General features: G+C 37.7%; 1 protein-coding gene across 3 annotated transcripts in view; it reads right to left on the reverse strand.

Annotated features, from left to right (window-relative positions):
- Nucleotides 1-16364, reverse strand: part of LOC114667687 (leucine-rich repeat-containing protein 49-like) — a 70620-nt gene extending 54256 nt beyond the window's left edge. For 2 of the 3 annotated variants that reach the window (XM_028823086.2, XM_028823084.2), the window contains exons 1-2: nucleotides 15971-16364; nucleotides 2176-2237 (exon numbers count right to left, since the gene is read on the reverse strand). In XM_028823086.2, the coding sequence (XP_028678919.1) occupies nucleotides 2176-2237; nucleotides 15971-16015 (107 nt within the window). In that variant the 5' untranslated portion in view covers nucleotides 16016-16364. Of the gene's footprint in view, nucleotides 1-2175; nucleotides 2238-2355; nucleotides 2471-15970 lie in introns of those variants that run through there. The other variant, XM_028823087.2, reaches the window with a different exon arrangement.
- Nucleotides 16365-17922: the final 1558 nt, after the last annotated feature.

Here is a 17922-nt window from a genome sequence, read left to right on the forward strand (position 1 = left end):
AACCAGCTGTTTTAGAAACTTCCTTGAGTATTTTTCAGTCAGTTTATTTTCTCAATGTGTTGGGACCCCAGGGTAGGTTGTCAATTATAATAAATTTTTCCTATTTGTAATAAATGTGTTGTACTAAAATAACAGGCTGTAATGGGTTTGTGACAGCCTATGGAAATGCCACTGACCTGGGTAATGATGGGTTACCATGTACGTGTATGATTAAAACCAAACTAGGCACAGGTTGATATCTTTCCTATATTTGGATTTTGGTCCTTACAAACTAAACTGTAATTATTTGTCAATAATTTATGTCTGATCTGGTAAATTTAACATAAATAGTAATCAGTTTAGGAGACAATTAAGACTGAAATAATATTACCTTTTACCAAGCCAGGAAATTATGTTCATGTTTACTTTTATTTATTGAAAAATTGAAAAGAACAATGTTATTTGCTAGTTCATGTGTATATTTAAAAACAACATTAAAACAAGGATGAGATTTCTGAATGTTTATTTATGGTAAAATATTCAGCACTTTTAAAGAGGTGCCCTTTCTTTCTCACAACAAGGTGTGAGTGCAATATAGCTGAATATTTTAGAGATGTGAATAACACACACTTCTTACTGTTCACTAGTTCATGACTGCTGAGACTAAGCATGGGACCATTACTGAATTCTGGGGTCAAAATGAGTAAGGCTTTAATTTTTAATTTTTTCTTTCAATACATGTGATTGGGAAATCTTCAGCTGATCAGGAGGAATGATAGCTTGTTTTTTTTCATTTAATTCAGATTGGATGAGGTGAAATACAGAAACAATTTAAAAGGTGTGGAGTTGGCAAAAAACATCATACTATTCGATATTTACATTCTTGGAGATAACACAGTTGCTGAACATTCTTAACAGATGTCCCGTTGGTACACACAGGGTGAGGAACGACAAGCAGCCTTTATGTGGACCATATTGTAACATTTTTGTAACATTTCCACTACAAATGTTTGGGGGTGAGCAGCAATCAGGCAGCACTCATGTAAGCAATGCCATATTATTCAAACATTAGTGGTATTTTCACTTCAGAAATATGAATAAAAATACAAATTTTAATTTTCTATTTTTTTTCTAATTAAACTAACTTAAATTAAACTTAATCTATTTTTTTCTCCTCATTATTGTTTTTACTTTTATGCTAAATGCAGGTGCAGCTTTCTGTGCATACAGGCAGAATTGCTGCTATTCTCCTGTATATAAAATGTACTAAAATTCACAAAGCAATATTACAAAATATATTAAAACATTTTAAAAATGTAATTTTCAGTTATTGACTTTAATGTTAACATTGGTGCTTTTGGATCTCGATTAACCTTTGAATTTCTCACAGCCCAAAAACATAATCAGGCATGCATATTGTATATACATTTACAACATCTTAATAAAGCAAAGCTAAATATTTGATAATTTCTCAGGATTTAAACATTTTTATTTTTGTTTTATCCCATTAATCTGTAACTTTAAAGAAACAAAAGTAAGAATTTATAAATTTTACTTTTTTGTTATTAGTCGGTATGATTTTACATTTACTTCTATTTAAAAATGAATTCCAAACTAGCAATTACACTTAAGGACAAAATCCATTTAATTGATTAGGTCTGAATGACATATACAGGGACTAACCACAGCAAACTTTACATGACAGGAGAATGAACGTAAATGGGATCCTTTCTCATTTGTCTTAATCTTGCAGTGCAAAAACTGAAATACCAATAATAAAAACTTACTCAGCTTTTGGTGTCTCTGCAATGTCAGCCTGAACAGTAATATACATGAATGTTTCACTGTGCACTGCTGCTAAATTGCACCTTAATATAGCTGAAAAGTAGCAGTATATGTATTTTAATAATTCAGTGACTGGCTGAAAGACAGACTATTAATAGTGCCTAAAGGCAAATCACCATCCACTCTGCAGGTTTATAATTGTACAAATCAGTACTAAAACAATACCATTTCAAGTTCTAAAACAAAATATAGTGACATTTAAATGAAGAACTGAAAATTCTTTACATAAATTGTTCAAAGAGTTTAAATCCCTCCCCACTTAGCCACTCCCACCCCAGCAGAGAGCAAGGTTAAATAGCTTGACTTCTATGGGAACAGATGTGACAGCGACAAGGCTAGTGTCACTCCTACCTTGTGATGTTGTTGCAGCTGAGGAGCAAATGCTGGAGGCCGGGCAGACAGTTGATATCTCTCTGCAGAGAAACAAAGAGAAAGTAAAATGCTCTGGCTCATGTCAGGAATCAGTAAAAAGCAAAAGGAGAGCTGCAGTGTCAGTTATGCTAATTTTGCTTGTATCAAAACCCTCCACACCTGGCAGTGTGAAGCCAATACCATTTTCTAACTCATCACGTCTCTCGCAATCATTCCTGTTTAGCACACAGCCTTATCCTCTCTGGTGCTCTGTGATGCTGAGTAGGGAAAAAAAAGAATGGGGGGAGGGAGGAAATGTGAAATAATGCAGAAATACTCTCTGTAGGAGCTGTCCTCTGCTGTTTGCCAAATCAAATACAAAGACTAAAAGAAAGAAGCAATGAAGGAACTGAAAATTAAGGACAAAATAAACACTAACAGGAGGGAGGTAAAGAAACATTCATCATAAAATAATAAATTTAGTCAGAAAGAAAAAAGGATGAAAGGGAGTAGGATAAAAATAGCTTAGATGGACGAGCAATAAGAAGAATAGTGGACGAACTAATTCAAAAATAGTAAGTCAAGAAAAATCACAATAAAATAAAATACAATAAGAAATTGTTTCAAAATTTGAGAAACCAAATTAAAAACTGGTAAACATCTAAGTCAACCTGAAAAAACCAGGGACACTACAAAAATAAGGTGTACATGCATTTTCAGAAAGACCTAGTGTGAGCAAGTGTGGGCATGTGTATTAGTGAGTCCTGTGAAGGACTTGCATCCCTTTCAGTGTTGGTTCTTGTCTTACTCCCAACCTATCAGGATAGGCTCTGACATTATATAGCCTAAAACTGGAATATGTAGGTTAGATGATTGCATTTAAACTTGGTAGTAGGTTATGCCCATAAACAGTGGTTCTCCAGTTCAGTCCAGGGGGCCCTATGAAGTTGCAGGTTTTTCTTCCAACAAGTTTGACAATCAATGTGTCATTTTTACTTTCATTTTTTTATTTTTACTTTATTTGATCCTACTGTTTAATTAACTGTCCTTTTTTATGTCTTCTCTTATTTTGCACTCAGAAAAATGCATTAGTGTTAGATTTATAAGTAAATAATATTCATATATATATTTTGCCATTTGTTTTCATGCTTAACTTTGTCATTTTCTTTTTAATTCAAACTTTCTGTGCCATTCACTCCTTTAATTGTATCTGAATGCTGACAATTAATGACCAGCCTAGCTGATATGCCTAACAGCGGGCGGGGTGGCGACTCTGAGGCTAAGAATCTGTGAATCCTGTAAACACCAAAAGTGACACTACTCTGTTGGGCAAGGCCCTTAACCTGTGATTGCTTTGTCCTGGGTATGATGTTAATCTGCATCCAGCCCTGCAAGCAGGTCTTCCAACTTACAAGGAATACTTGGGGGTTGGTGGCAGGATTGGCACTCCAGCCACCTTTAAAAAGAAAACTCACAATGTTCCAGTGTGGTGCTGAGGTGTCACCCGCTGGTCCCAATGCAGGCGGTTCAATGTGTGGCAACGTGCTATCAGCGCATGCTCCCAACCTAGCAGACACCAGGGCAAGCTATGCAGACTGGTAAAGGGCAGCTATTTTAATGTTACTCACTTGTGTGCTTATTACATAATATGATAAATAAACACAAAATTAAAAAGAACAAAATACCAAAAAGCAAAAAAGATACATTTGCATTCCTGCTTCACATAACCAGTTTGCAAATTCGGGATTATACAAAAACACAAAGTAGGAAGTAACCCTTTGCTTGGTTAATGTGGGAGTTCAATTAAAAGAAGAACTTAGTTAGAATGAAAGCCTACGACCACAAGGTGGATTTCCAAGACTGAACTTGAGAACCACTGTTGTAAAATAATATGTTTTTGTTTATGCTGAGTAATGTATAAAGATTTTATATAATTAAAAATTTCACTGTACTTTGTACATATAACAATAATAACACTATAAGCGTATAACAGACTGCTGTATTTTTTAATGTTGTTACAGCAACCATTGTTTAATTTTGTTTGTAGTACCATTCAGTGCTAGTCAATCTACATTTTATTGCTGATTTTTACAATTTTATTCATGACCATGCAAGATTCCTGCCTAAAGTCCCACAATTTTAGTGATCAACCATTAAAATTTAATCAACCAACTTTCACAAACGTAAGGCGGCAAATATATTTGTTTTGATGTCAGGAAATTGTTTTTTACACATTTGCTTTATCACTACTTAGATTAAACATAAACAAATCAAATAATCCAGAAGAAGTAACCAGAAGACGTTACATGAGAAGATAATTTAAGTTACATGGGATCTCTACTGTGCACTGGAGCATTTCACAACTGGTGATGGTGCAGTGGAAAGTGAGGATTAGAGGTTATTGTTCTTTCTAAAGAAAGAGTAGCTTTCAGCTGTGAGTAGACAAAGTACTTCACAGCTCTATTCACATATGAGAAGTAGCGACTGTTTTGCTGTAATTGTACCCCAGACAGTAGTGGTGTAATGGGAGCTAAGCCCTTGAATAAATCTCGTCTCTTGATTTACTGACTAGTCAACACCCACATCTTTAACTATGGTCACAAACTCTGATATTGTGAGTACAAGTGGCCAACATTATTATGGAGAGTGTTCATGGGTACATAAAGACTGGAGGTCAATGCAACAAAGCACAAATGGACTAAGCTACCTACAGCAGAAAAAGACACATTTGCCATCAAAAGCCTGATATACACTACATTTAAAAGTTCTTCTTTTGTATGACTACCTAACATGGTTGTTAGCTGCTGTTTGCACAGAGGGCAGAACCTTTGTTTACATTCCTGGTGCCCAGTGGGAGCAATTTGTGACATTACAGTACAAATCAAGCCTGAGTACATCAGCAGTACATGGGGACCTTGAATTAGAACCTGGTGCTTCTCCGTATTGAGAGGAGTCATTTAAGGGAGTTTAGGCATGTAGTTAGTATGTCTCTGGAGTACTTATCAAGGAGGAGAGGGATATACTGTACCAGGCACAGCCCAAAGAGGAAAGACATAGTGAAAGATCAAGGACTTGCTCTAGGAATTATGCTGTATACAGAGTGGCCTGATCTCTTTAGCTCAACATTTTCTCATTGCAACTCATAACAGAAACAGTGTAGTGAAGGTGAAGCCATTGGTTTTTTCCAACTAGGCTTAATTTTATTGTAATATTAAAAAGCACAAACTCAATTTTTAGCACATCAGTAAAGTCACGTCACACATTAATGTTAGTTAATTATATATACACATTTGGGGTGGTCAAGATTGTCAAATTTAGCATCAAGATCAAGAAGAATGAAAAGTGAAGCTGTTCTAGGTGTTTAGCTATTTTAGTCACTGTTTAGCAGGAGGCACTGCAAGGACAGGATCCTCCAGCTCCCACCATTTTTCAAAATATAGAAAATGAACAGAGAGGTGGATGGCTGGTATTGTAGATGATTACAGGTGCAAAGCTGGGGGCTTAGAACCCATAATAAAAGATCTGACAGACATCTATTAAATATTGGACAGTCTGACAGAACAAATTCATTACAAGAGTTTCACAAAAAAGTATTTTGAGATGGGACAGAATATATCCATAACAAAAAACTTTCAAGGTGGTCTTTTGAGTATAATTTCTTTCTCATTCTTTCAAGTCTGAGTATGGCAAGAACTGAGTCATGGTAAAGAGACAGATTGAGAGGTTTTACAATGAAGACATGACAGGTCTAATGTAGCAAAAGGATACAGAATGCAGAAAGTAGGTCAACAATAAGAAAGAAAGGAAAGTGACATCATGTAGACTGAAAAATGTAATAGTGACAGAGGCCAAAGATATTAGATAAAATGTCTTTCAGATTTTTTTCAGTTTTCTTGCGGTACAATACTTAGATTCTAAAATGGAAGACGTGCAAAATCATGTGACAGAGTGCAAGAAGCTGTGGGTTCCGTGGGGAATTGTAAAAGATGTCTCAGCAGCTGGTTTAATGGCAGGAAACAAGTGATTTGATTTCTAGGAAGGCAACCTTTTGCAACATCTGTCATGGTGGTGTGGTAGGGTCTGAGTTAGACTCTAGAGGTATGAATATAAGTGACCTAGTAAAGCCTAAAAGGCAGATAGGCAATTTTCATAAAAATAGCACAAAACCTAGGCAAGCTTCTATTTGGAAAGAAACAGCATGAGTGTAGTCAGCTTAGTTTAAGCAATTTAACGCAATATTCGTACAATATATAAAATTAACTTTTCATAAAAAGTAGAACATTCAACAGGATCAAATAGAATGAACCTAGAACTGGTAGAATGCTAGTCCTTTCTTTGTTATTATGTAGGCAATGCATAGTAGGCATTAAGAAGACAAATAGTATAAAACTATGTAACTTACATAAAATTATACAGTCCATGAACGTCATTTCATTAGCTAGTTGTCACAGTTATCTCATCAACCTAGTGTTTAAATGCTAGCAATTCATCAACCCTGAATGGATTGCTGAACAGTGAAATCCAGGCCTTTTAGTTTTTTCACTTAATTCAATCTGTATTTCTGAGTATGTTTCATTTATTTATTTTTTTTACCTGGAAAAAGACATCTTCAGCATTGAACAGGAAACAACAAGATTGTGTAGCACACATCCAATGCCCATAGTTTCTGAAGTCCAGAAAAGAGAAATGCAGATTTTATCTGAGTTACCATAAACAGGCTTAATTCAAAGGCTACGTAGGACATACTGAATGCATGAACCTTGCAAAAAACAAGGGTGTGGTGAGACCTTAAAGGCGACATTAGAGTCTAACTACCACAGCTATATCAGCAAAAAGCAGAACATGAAACAGAATTTAAAAAGGAATTGCAATTCAGACAATGAAAAAGGGACAACTTCTTTAACCACACAGTTCTGCACTTTTATCTTTGAGTAGTGAGAAAAGCACTATATAAATGTAAAGAATTATTATTATTATTATCTATTTCCTAAACACCACTTATTCCAATTCAAAGCCACAAGCAGTCACAGCCTATCACACATACTTATGGTGGGCCAGCTTAGAGTTGCAAACAGCCTAACATGTAGGACATTGGGTGTCAGAAAGCAATAGAGCACCCTGGGGGAAAAAAGAAAAATAAATCCTGGCTGAGATCTGGACCCAGACTCTTGAAGTTTTGAGGCAGCAGCTCTAATCACTGCTGCAATGTGCTGCCCACCTCCTTAATAAAGCTGTTGAACTAACAAGCTTTGGCAGTGAACACATATTATGATCTGGACTACTCCCTTATACCAAGTCATGTTTGGTCGCCTGATGAATTAATCCTGGGTAGCTGAAAAAAAATTCTCTGCAAAGTGACACATGCAGGATATTTTATTTTTTTTTCCTTTTTTTATGAGTATGCAACAGTAATCATATGAAGACAAAATGATTCTTTTATAAACATGTAAAACAGGATCTTGTTCACTTAGGAATAAGGGTGACAGTGAAACTGAACAAAATTTGAAAGGAGGCACATAATAAAGCAGACAGTGATTAACATAGGTTTAAAGTGTCTTCATTTATACTGTCTAGAAAAACTGGTCATAATCCATATTAGCCACAACATCCCTGCTACCCTGGATGCACTGCAGTTTGCATACTGGTGCAACAGCTCAATGGAAGACACCATCTCCCTCACCCTGGTAAAGGAAGAACACCCATCAGATGCTTTTGCCTTTTATACCACTGTGCCCACCAGCAAGCAGTTCCATCTATGTCTGGGTATTTGACTTTCTGACGAATAGGCCCCAGTCAGTAAGGAATGGCAACAGGTACTCCTCCACACCGTTCACCAACATCGGCGTTCCACAGAGTCACTGCCTTTGCTTACTGCTATACAGTCTTCTCACTTATGACTGTGTAGCAAAGCACGAGAACAACAGCATTACCAAATTTGTGAAAGACACCACTGTGATTGCTGCCTACAGGAGGGAGGTAAAAGACCTGACTGCATGGTGCCATGACAACATAGAGAAAACAAACAAGGTCAGTGTAGACTTCAGCAAGAACAAAGGAAGCCACACTCCAGCCCATATCAATGGCTCCCCCATCCAGAGAGTTAGCAGCTTCAGGTTCCTGGGTGTTCAATTACTGACTTCTTTTTGTGGTCTATCAACACCACCTGCAACCTAAAAAGGGATCAGTAAAGGCTCTTTTTCTATCACAAACTAAAGAGCAAAACCCTGGTGAACTTCTACCGCTGCACTATTGAAAGTATTCTGACCGGATGCATCACAGTGAGTTTTGGTGACCTAACAAGCTCCTCCAAGGGAATTTCTATACTGTTTCTAAAATAACTTGGGCTAACCTTCACAAGCTCCATACCATTTACTTTACCCAATATCTGACTAGGGCTTAATCCATAATCTCTGATGGCAGTCGTGCAGCTCATCCCCTGTTTTCACTTCTGTCTTCTGGTAAAGGCTACCAGAGCCTTAGCACATACTTCACCCGCTTCAAGGGAAGTTTCATCCCTCGGGCCATAAGCTCACTAAATTCTTGGTAACCTGATCCTTCCTGCCCTGTACTGAATCCATCTGCTGGTTTATGTCTAATTCTACTGTACATTACATATGTAGTGCCATCTGTACTTTTTTTAAACTGTTAAACTGTAAAATCTATATGTCTTTACAGTTCTGTTTTGTAATATGTAAAGAACATTAGGGCATTCTTCTGTGACCCTTATTTTTTATATATTTATTTATATATCATCTTATTGCTTGGGGCGGCACGGTGGCGCAGTGGGTAGCGCTGCTGCCTCGCAGTTGGGAGACCTGGGGACCTGGGTTCGCTTCCCGGGTCCTTCCTGCGTGGAGTTTGCATGTTCTCCCCGTGTCTGCGTGGGTTTCCTCCGGGCGCTCCGGTTTCCTCCCACAGTCCAAAGACATGCAGGTTAGGTGGATTGGTGATTCTAAATTGGCCCTAGTGTGTGCTTGGTGTGTGGGTGTGTTTGTGTGTGTCCTGCGGTGGGTTGGCACCCTGCCCAGGATTGGTTCCCTGCCTTGTGCCCTGTGTTGGCTGGGATTAGCTCCAGCAGACCCCCATGACCCTGTGTTCGGATTCAGCGGGTTGGGAAATGGATGGATGGATCTTATTGCTTGTATATACTACCTGTATACATGGTTTCTACAAAAGCATATTAAAAAAAGAAAATTAAACCTACAGTATATAATAAATACACATATTTTAGGCAAAAATAATCATTAAATTGTTGAAGAAGTTTTTTTGAAGAAAACAGTGCAAATCTAAAAACAAATCCCTGATACCATGTTTCAAACCAAGTTACAATAAGGGATGTGGTTACAGCTTTTCATTTTTTGCCACAAATGACAAACATGAACATCAAAATTTGTATTCAAAATTACATTCCAGTGTATAAACACTGGTTCAAAAAATTATACACTCACATGTGAATTCCTCACACTCTACCATGATTAACATACATTTATCCTGTTCACCGATCAGCCACAAGAATAAAACTACCTGCCTAATATTGTGTAGGCCGCCCTTATGCCACCAAAACACCTCGGACCCATTGCAGCTTAACTTGACAAGACCTCTGAAGGTGTTATGTGGTATTTGACAAGATGTTAGCAGCACATCCTTTAAGTCCTGTGAGTTCCGGGGCAGAGCCTTGTTTTTTGGCCAAGTCAATGCCCTGAACTCTTCGTTATGTTCCTCAAACCATTCCTGAAGAATTTTTGCATTGTGGCAATGCGCATTCTCGCATGAAAGAGGCCACTGCTATCAGGGAATTTCATTGCCATGAAGGAATGCATGTGATCTGCAACAATCTTTAGGTAGGTTTAATGTGTCAAAGTAACATCAACATGAATGCCATGACCCAGGGTTTTCCAGCAAAACATTGCCCAGAACATAACACTGTCTCAGCCGGCTTACTCTTCTCCAGGTAAACGCTACACCTGGCCATCTACAGTACATGATCTAAAAGAAAACATGATTCATCAGACCAGGTCACCTTCTTTCATTGCTCCATGGTCTAGTTCTGATGCACACATACCCCCATACTCATTTTTGGTGGTGGACGGGGATCAACATGGGCACTCTAACCGGTCAGCGGTTATGCAGCCCCATAAGCAGCAAGTTGAGTGTTTTGAAACCTTTCTCTCATGGCCAGCATTACATTTTTCAGCAATTTGTGCTACAGTAGCTCTGCTGTTGGATTGGACCAGATGGGATACCCTTTGCTCCCCACATGCAGCAATGAAACATGGACTCACATAACCCTATTTCCAGTTCACTGGTTGTACCTCCATAGACCAGTTTTGGTAGCCCCTAACCACCACATATCTGGAACAAACCACAAGACCTGCAGTTTTGAAAATGTTCTGATCCAGTCAACCTCTGCTCCTTAGGGACAAGCTGACAGAGATGGGATTAGATTCATACCTAGTGGCATGGATCGTGGACTATCTTAAAGACAGACCTCAGTATGTGCGTCTTGGGAACTGCACGTCTGACATTGTGGTCAGCAACACAGGAGCGCCACAGGGGACTGTACTTTCTCCGGTCCTGTTCAGCCTATATACATCGGACTTCCAATACAACTCGGAGTCCTGCCATGTGCAAAAGTTCGCTGATGACACTGCTATCGTGGGCTGCATCAGGAATGGGCTGGAGGAGGAGTATAGGGACCTAATCAATGACTTTGTTAAATGGTGCGACTCAAACCACCTACACCTGAACACCAGCAAAACCAAAGAGCTGGTGGTGGATTTTAGGAGGCCTAGACCCCTCATAGACCCAGTGATCATCAAAGGTGACTGTGTGCAGATGGTGCAGACCTATAAATATCTGGGAGTGCAGCTGGATGATAAATTAGACTGGACTGCCAATACTGATGCGCTGTGCAAGAAAGGACAGAGCCGGTTATACTACCTTAGAAGGCTGGCGTCCTTCAACATCTGCAATAAGATGCTGCAGATGTTCTATCAGACAGTTGTGGCGAGCGCCCTCTTCTACGCAGTGGTGTGCTGGGGAGGCAGCATTAAGAGGAAAGACGCCTCACGTCTGGACAAACTGGTGAGGAAGGCAAGCTCTATTGTTGGCATGGAGCTGGACAGTTTAACATCTGTGGCAGAGCGAAGGGCGCTCAGCAGGCTCCTATCAATTATGGAGAATCCACTGCATCCACTTAATAGTATCATCTCCAGACAGAACAGCAGTTTCAGCGACAGACTGCTGTCACTGTCCTGCTCCACTGACAGATTGAGGAGATCGTTTCTCCCCCAAACTATGCGACTCTTTAATTCCACCCAGAGGGGTAAACGTTAACATTCAACATTATACATAGTTATTGTCTGTTTTTCTGTTTTTCACCTGCATTGTTATCATTCTTTAATTTAATATTATTTATTGTATCAGTATGCTGCTGCTGAAGAATGTGAATTTCCCATTGGGATTAATAAAGTATCTATCTATCTATCTATCTATCTAGCCATCATAATTTGGTCCCTGTCAAAGTCGCTCAGATCCTTACATTTGCTCATTTTTCCTGCTTACAGCACATCTCCTTCAATACCTGACTGTTCACTGGCTGCTTAATGTTTCCCACTACTTGACAGATGCCATTTTAACAAGCTAATCCATGTTAGTCATGTCACCTGTCAGTGGTTTTAATGTTATGGCCGATCGATGTATATAATCCTGTGTATTTCATCTGCACAAATTTCTCTATGATGTCAAAAGAAAAGAACACAAAAACTCCAGAGTTTATATATATAGTTTGCAACAAAATACTAAAATAAATAAATTTTTAAGCATTCATCCCACTTCTGCCATGACCCCTCTAAATGAACTCACAGAGGATATACTATAACTTTAAAATATAAATAAAGTCAACCTGTTGGCAAGTTAATTGACTGACAAGATTGAAAAAGAAGTGTGCATGTCTATTGAAGATCCCAGATTTAAAAATTTATTTCAGAGAGAAACGGTTAACAGATAAAGCTGCTACCTGTGCAACCCTGTAACATAACTGCATGAAGGGATATATTTAAGCACAAATAAACCAGATGATCAGACAGTTACTTCATTTGAAAATGAAAAGAATTCAGAATCAGCCAGGCCACAGAGCCACACTGAACAACCAACCAAGAAGGAACTTTGTGACAAAGTTCTGAAACTGTAATGTAAAAAACTCTACGGTATGCTTCAATAAAACAAACTTTTTTTACCTAAATGCAAAGAGTCATGCTAATTACCAGGTAAAGTTTACTAATTTGGTATCCGTCAGGAAGGGCGCGCACATAAAGGCGACCTTCAAAAGGGCGACCTCAATTGAGCGCCGAATAACTGCGCGTATAAATAAAGGAGTGCTTCAAAAGGGTGACGTCAATTGGGCGCAGCGAATAAAGGCAAACGCAACAAAATTATTACAGAAAATTTATTAGATAAAGGCAATGTGAAAGCAAGAATATTAAAACATCCAATTAATTAATGCATGAACTTCTAACGAACTATTTCTAAAGCTCTCTATATTTCGTTGTTTTCAAAATTACAGAAAATTAGATTAAGGCAATGACTGAATGTATAAAAAGGTGAAAGCAAGTTACACTTGAAGCTGTAGATTATGTGCAATGCCACGTAGATATTCGAGATGCGGTCTATTAGCATAATCAAGGACAATTAATTTAATTTATTCGGCGCTCAATTGAGGTCGTCCTTTTGAAGCTCGCCTTTATTTACGCGCGCCTTTATTCGGCGCTCAATTGAGGTCGCCCTTTTGAAGATCGCTTTTATTTATGTGCGCTTTTATTCTCCGCGCCCAATTAAGGTCGCCTTTTTGTGCGCGCCCTTATTGAATAGAACTTGCTAATTTGGAACACCAGAACAATCGGGAAGCATGACAGTGGAAACCTTTTTGACAACACGATCACCTTATTCATTTTCAAGGAAAGTAAGAGCATCTAAACACATCCAGATCCTCAAGGAGAAACATCTTGAGTCCAAAGGACAGGGCAACACTTCACATTCCAGTAAGGCAATGACAACAAGGAACCAGTGGAGTGGTTTCAGAATGTGATGGTCACTGACTGTCGAGTTGGACATTAAAACCCACTATTAAAAAGTCTGCTCAATCATATGAATAAAGCAATTTATTAAACAATTATTGATAAAAACATCAATAATAGTGATGAGGACTTGTTCATATTTAACAAAAGAGGGTGTATAGGAAGATTACTCAACTTTGCATTCTGATTTCCTTAACCACTTTGGGATGAGATGATAGTCCTTATGTAATTTGTCATTTAAGAGATACACTGCTGTTACAAATTTACCTTTGTATATAACTTGCACATTCCATTGATCCAAACATAAGATTAACTGACAAAAGAAACTTTCATTTCAATAAAATTAAATGAACCTGTGAAACTGTAATATATATTTATTTGACTTTTAGCATTTGGTGTGTTGATATAAGTATCAATATGAACACTGATGTTGACATCTTTGACTCAATACATGAAAAAAAAATTAAGATGCCTAAATTAACTTTTTAAGGTACAAGGCAGAGATGGTACAGTAGAAACGAATATAGGTGACATCTTCACTTCTGTCATATTTGAGCTTGTTACACCACTATACTACCAAGGCAATATCATATATATATAGCAACTGGGAATAAATATTTTAATTCTCTCTCCTTAAATCTCAGATATTCTGCATCTACCCCTTTTTAACCTAGTTATCTATTTTACTGTACAGCATGAAAATATTCAAGGCTGAATAATCATTTGAGATATTTTCAGAGGCCCACAACACAACTAAAACACCAAATAAGCTAAAATAGTATTAAAGCAGGTGTTACAAATACAGGATGCGATCTCCTCTTTTAAATTTCCGTTTCATTTATTTTACCTAGACCTTGCCAGATTCTGGAAGGAATTTATTATTTATGTGGCTTACATTTTATTCTAGCAATTGCTGATGTTTTTATTTTGCTCTACAAACTGACAGAAATGCAAGTGCGGTGGTTTTGTAATTTTATTTAACTTAGCTAATGCAATCCTGGCTAAGCTAGTATTAAATTTAAATAAGAAGGTTCAGAACATGCATGGAGTTATTGATTACTCAGTAATTCTTTTTAATTGTTAGTTGGCTGAGGCTTTTATCCAATGTGACTTACAACATTTGAGAGATACAATTGGTTATCGGTACATTTTTTTTTACAGTTGGAGCACAAGCAGGAAAAGTGACTTGCTCATACAACCCACAACCCCAGGGTTTAAAGTCTTAACCACTCTTTATGATAAATGAAAGTTTCTTCAAAACTAAAATGATACCGTAACTAGAATTGGATTCTAGTTTTCCTTTCATAGTCCAAACAAAGGTGGACAGATTAGATTGAATGGCAACTCTGAATTCGCTTTCTATTTGTGGTGACATTTTGCACGTTGAATAGCCCATGCAGGTTAGACTTTCACTATACTTGACTAGAAAGCCTCTATTAACCTATTTGTGAGTGTAGGCGTGTGTACAAATGTGTGCTCTGGCACTCTGTGCAGGACTAATAAGCCTTGAGCCTTTGGGAGGTGGAAGGTAAATTTGGAGCAGTCACAGAAAATCTCACACAAATGCAGGGCGAATATGCCAACTCTAAGGAAACAGCAACAGGGCCAGAGATTCACAAGCCCTGGCTACTGGCTCAGTGAGGCAGAAGTGGCATCTAATACATCGCAATGCCACCCAAAAATGAAAGTTATCACATAAAACAACAAGAAAGGCTGAAACATTTTCTGTTAGTTGTCACTTCTACTTACCTAGTCATGTTTTCTCACATTTTAGACTGGCTCTGATCATGTTTATTTTATTCTCTGACTCTGTGCTTTATTTACTGTGGTTTGTACATCTTGCTTTACTGGTCTGTTCCACTCTACTTCACTTCAATAGGTCATAACATGTTTCTGCATTATTTTGTATTGCATTACGCTATCTTCTCCCACATCTCAAAGACATGCAGGTTAGTTTAAATGGCTCCTACAAAGTGACACTCTCTGAGTAACTGTGCTCTTATGGGCTGGCACCCTGTCCAGGGCTATTTCCTGACTTGTGCCTGATTTTACTAAGGTAGTCTCTAAAACAGGTCAGATACTGATATAATGGATAGAGGCATGGCCTATGCTATACATAATTTTATGCTTTGAAAATAACCCTTGATAACATATTTTATGAAATGTACAATTAAAAATAAAGCTTGTCCTGAATGACTGATGGCGGTGTATCAGATTTCACTACTGTCTCACTAGGGACCCTGGTTCAATATTCAAACTAGTGTGTGTCTGTATACTGTTTGGACATTTCCTCCACAGGTGCTGTGCTCTGTGGTGTGCTGCCATTCTGATTGCACAGCGATGCAACTTGCATCTACACAACTGACCCAGCAGGACAGGCTCTGATTGTTAGTATTAGTGTACCTGGCAGTGGACTTGTAACATCCCTATCTAGAATAGTACCTTTCATCTTTGCACAGCTGCATGACCAGGGTTTGACCCCCTGTGACTCTGTGACGGACAAATCACATTCAGAGGTTTAGTACATGGTTCGATGATCAGTTTATTCATTTATTCTATTCATTTAACAAAAGCATACGAAAAGCAAATGTTTAGGTGTTCATTTGAATCAATATCTATTGAAAAAAAGACTTTCTTTTAACAACTACCTGTAAAACAATACAAATACGACCCACTAAAGCACAAACGCGTAATGTAAAGGTGACATTAATTAAACTTACCCGGTGAGCGACCACTTTACCTCTGCTGTACTTGCCCTGCAACATGCCAGCAGATCAAGTGACGAAGAAGTTACGTGATGATAAGTCAATGTCCTCGTGTAATTCCAACAGATATATTGTACCACATAAAATAATTATGTATTTTGCAAATGCTGCTTCAGATAAGATCCATTTAATGAATGGTACCTATTTTCGCTCTGCATAAATTGTTGATTTAGTCTTTATCCAATAATTCCGATGTTGCTGATTTAATGTTAACCAGCGTCTACCATGTCGTAGCTCAGCATTGTATCCACCAACACTATCGTACGTTTAGAACACATTGTACATTACTCAGCGCTCGTAACCTGCTTTCTAGCGCTGCTCTCATTTCCTTGGCAACCGCGTACTATTATTCTTAGACGCAGCAACTTCCGGCGCAACCCAGTAATCCCAGCCGAATTACCACTAGAACAAAACGACATAGTTCCGGGCGAAATGCTCTGAAAAATTTACGTGGCGACCAGTGTGCTCCCAATTAAGTGCTACATCATTTGAAATATAGTATGTGAATTACAGAAAATAAATAATGCGCCCCCTCAAAAATATAGCTAGGATGACAAAAATGCTACTCCATCTGCTCCGGTATGTAATTCCGTGTTTTTGGATCTATACTTTTATTTTAACAGACGAAATTACCGGCTTGATTGGGTATAAAGAAAAGAACAGAGTGGGTTAATGTAAAATTACACACTTTAAAATGTCGTACATACCTGTGATAATATAACCTTAAGATACCGACCATTTAAGTTAAGTAGTTTGCATTCGAAAGTAACATGATGTGTGTGTTGTTGTTTTTTTTTCTAGTTAAGTATGGTAGTTTACACAGATTTCATCACTCTGTGTGCATAAATGTCGTTTGGGTAACCTGGCGGAGTAAGTAATCAAGTGTTAATTTTACAAACTCACATTTTACTAGCTCTGAGAACACTGCAGCATTATCATGTCATTTAAAAACCTCTATAATGTCTTGATCATTGGTGTTTTATTAAATCATGAATGTTACCTCAGTTTAACTGGGCCTCCAGGTTAAAGCTGGCTGGTCTTCCAGTGTTCTTGTACTGGCATTTACTTCTCCACCATTCTCCAAAACATCAATAATAGTGATGAGGACTTGTTCATATTTAACAAAAGAGAGTGTACAGGAAGATTACTCAACATTGTATTCTGGTTTCCTTAACCACTTTGGGATGAGATGATAGTCCTTATGTAATTTGTCATTTAAGAGATACACTGCTGTTACAAATTTACCCTTGTATATAACTTGCACATTCCATTGATCCAAACATAAGATTAACTGACAAAAGAAACTTTCATTTCAATAAAATTAAATGAACCTGTGAAACTGTAATATATATTTGTTTGACTTTTAGCATTTGGTGTGTTGATATAAGTATCAATATGAACACTGATGTTGACATCTTATGCCTAAATTAGCTTTTTAAGGTACAAGGCAGAGATGGTACAGTAGACATGAATATAGGTGACGTCTTCACTTCTGTCATATTTGAGCTTGTTACACCACTATACTACCAAGGCAATATCACATATATAGCAACTGGGAATAAATATTTTAATTCTCTCTCCTTAAATCTCAGATATTCTGCATCCACCCCTTTTTAACCTAGTTATCTATTTTACTGTAAAGCATGAAAATATTCAAGGCTGAATAATCATTTGAGATATTTTCAGAGGCCCACAACACAACTAAAAGACCAAATAAGCTAAAATATTATTAAAGCAGGTGTTACAAATACAGGATGTGATCTCCTCTTTTAAATTTCCGTTTCATTTATTTTACCTAGACCTTGCCAGATTCTGGAGGGAATTTATTATTTATGTGGCTTATATTTTATTCTAGCAATTGCTAAAGTTTTTATTTTGCTCTACAAACTGACAGAATTGCAAGTGCA

The sequence above is a fragment of the Erpetoichthys calabaricus genome, chromosome 17, assembly GCF_900747795.2.
Source record: "Erpetoichthys calabaricus chromosome 17, fErpCal1.3, whole genome shotgun sequence".
NCBI classification, from domain to species: domain Eukaryota; kingdom Metazoa; phylum Chordata; class Cladistia; order Polypteriformes; family Polypteridae; genus Erpetoichthys; species Erpetoichthys calabaricus.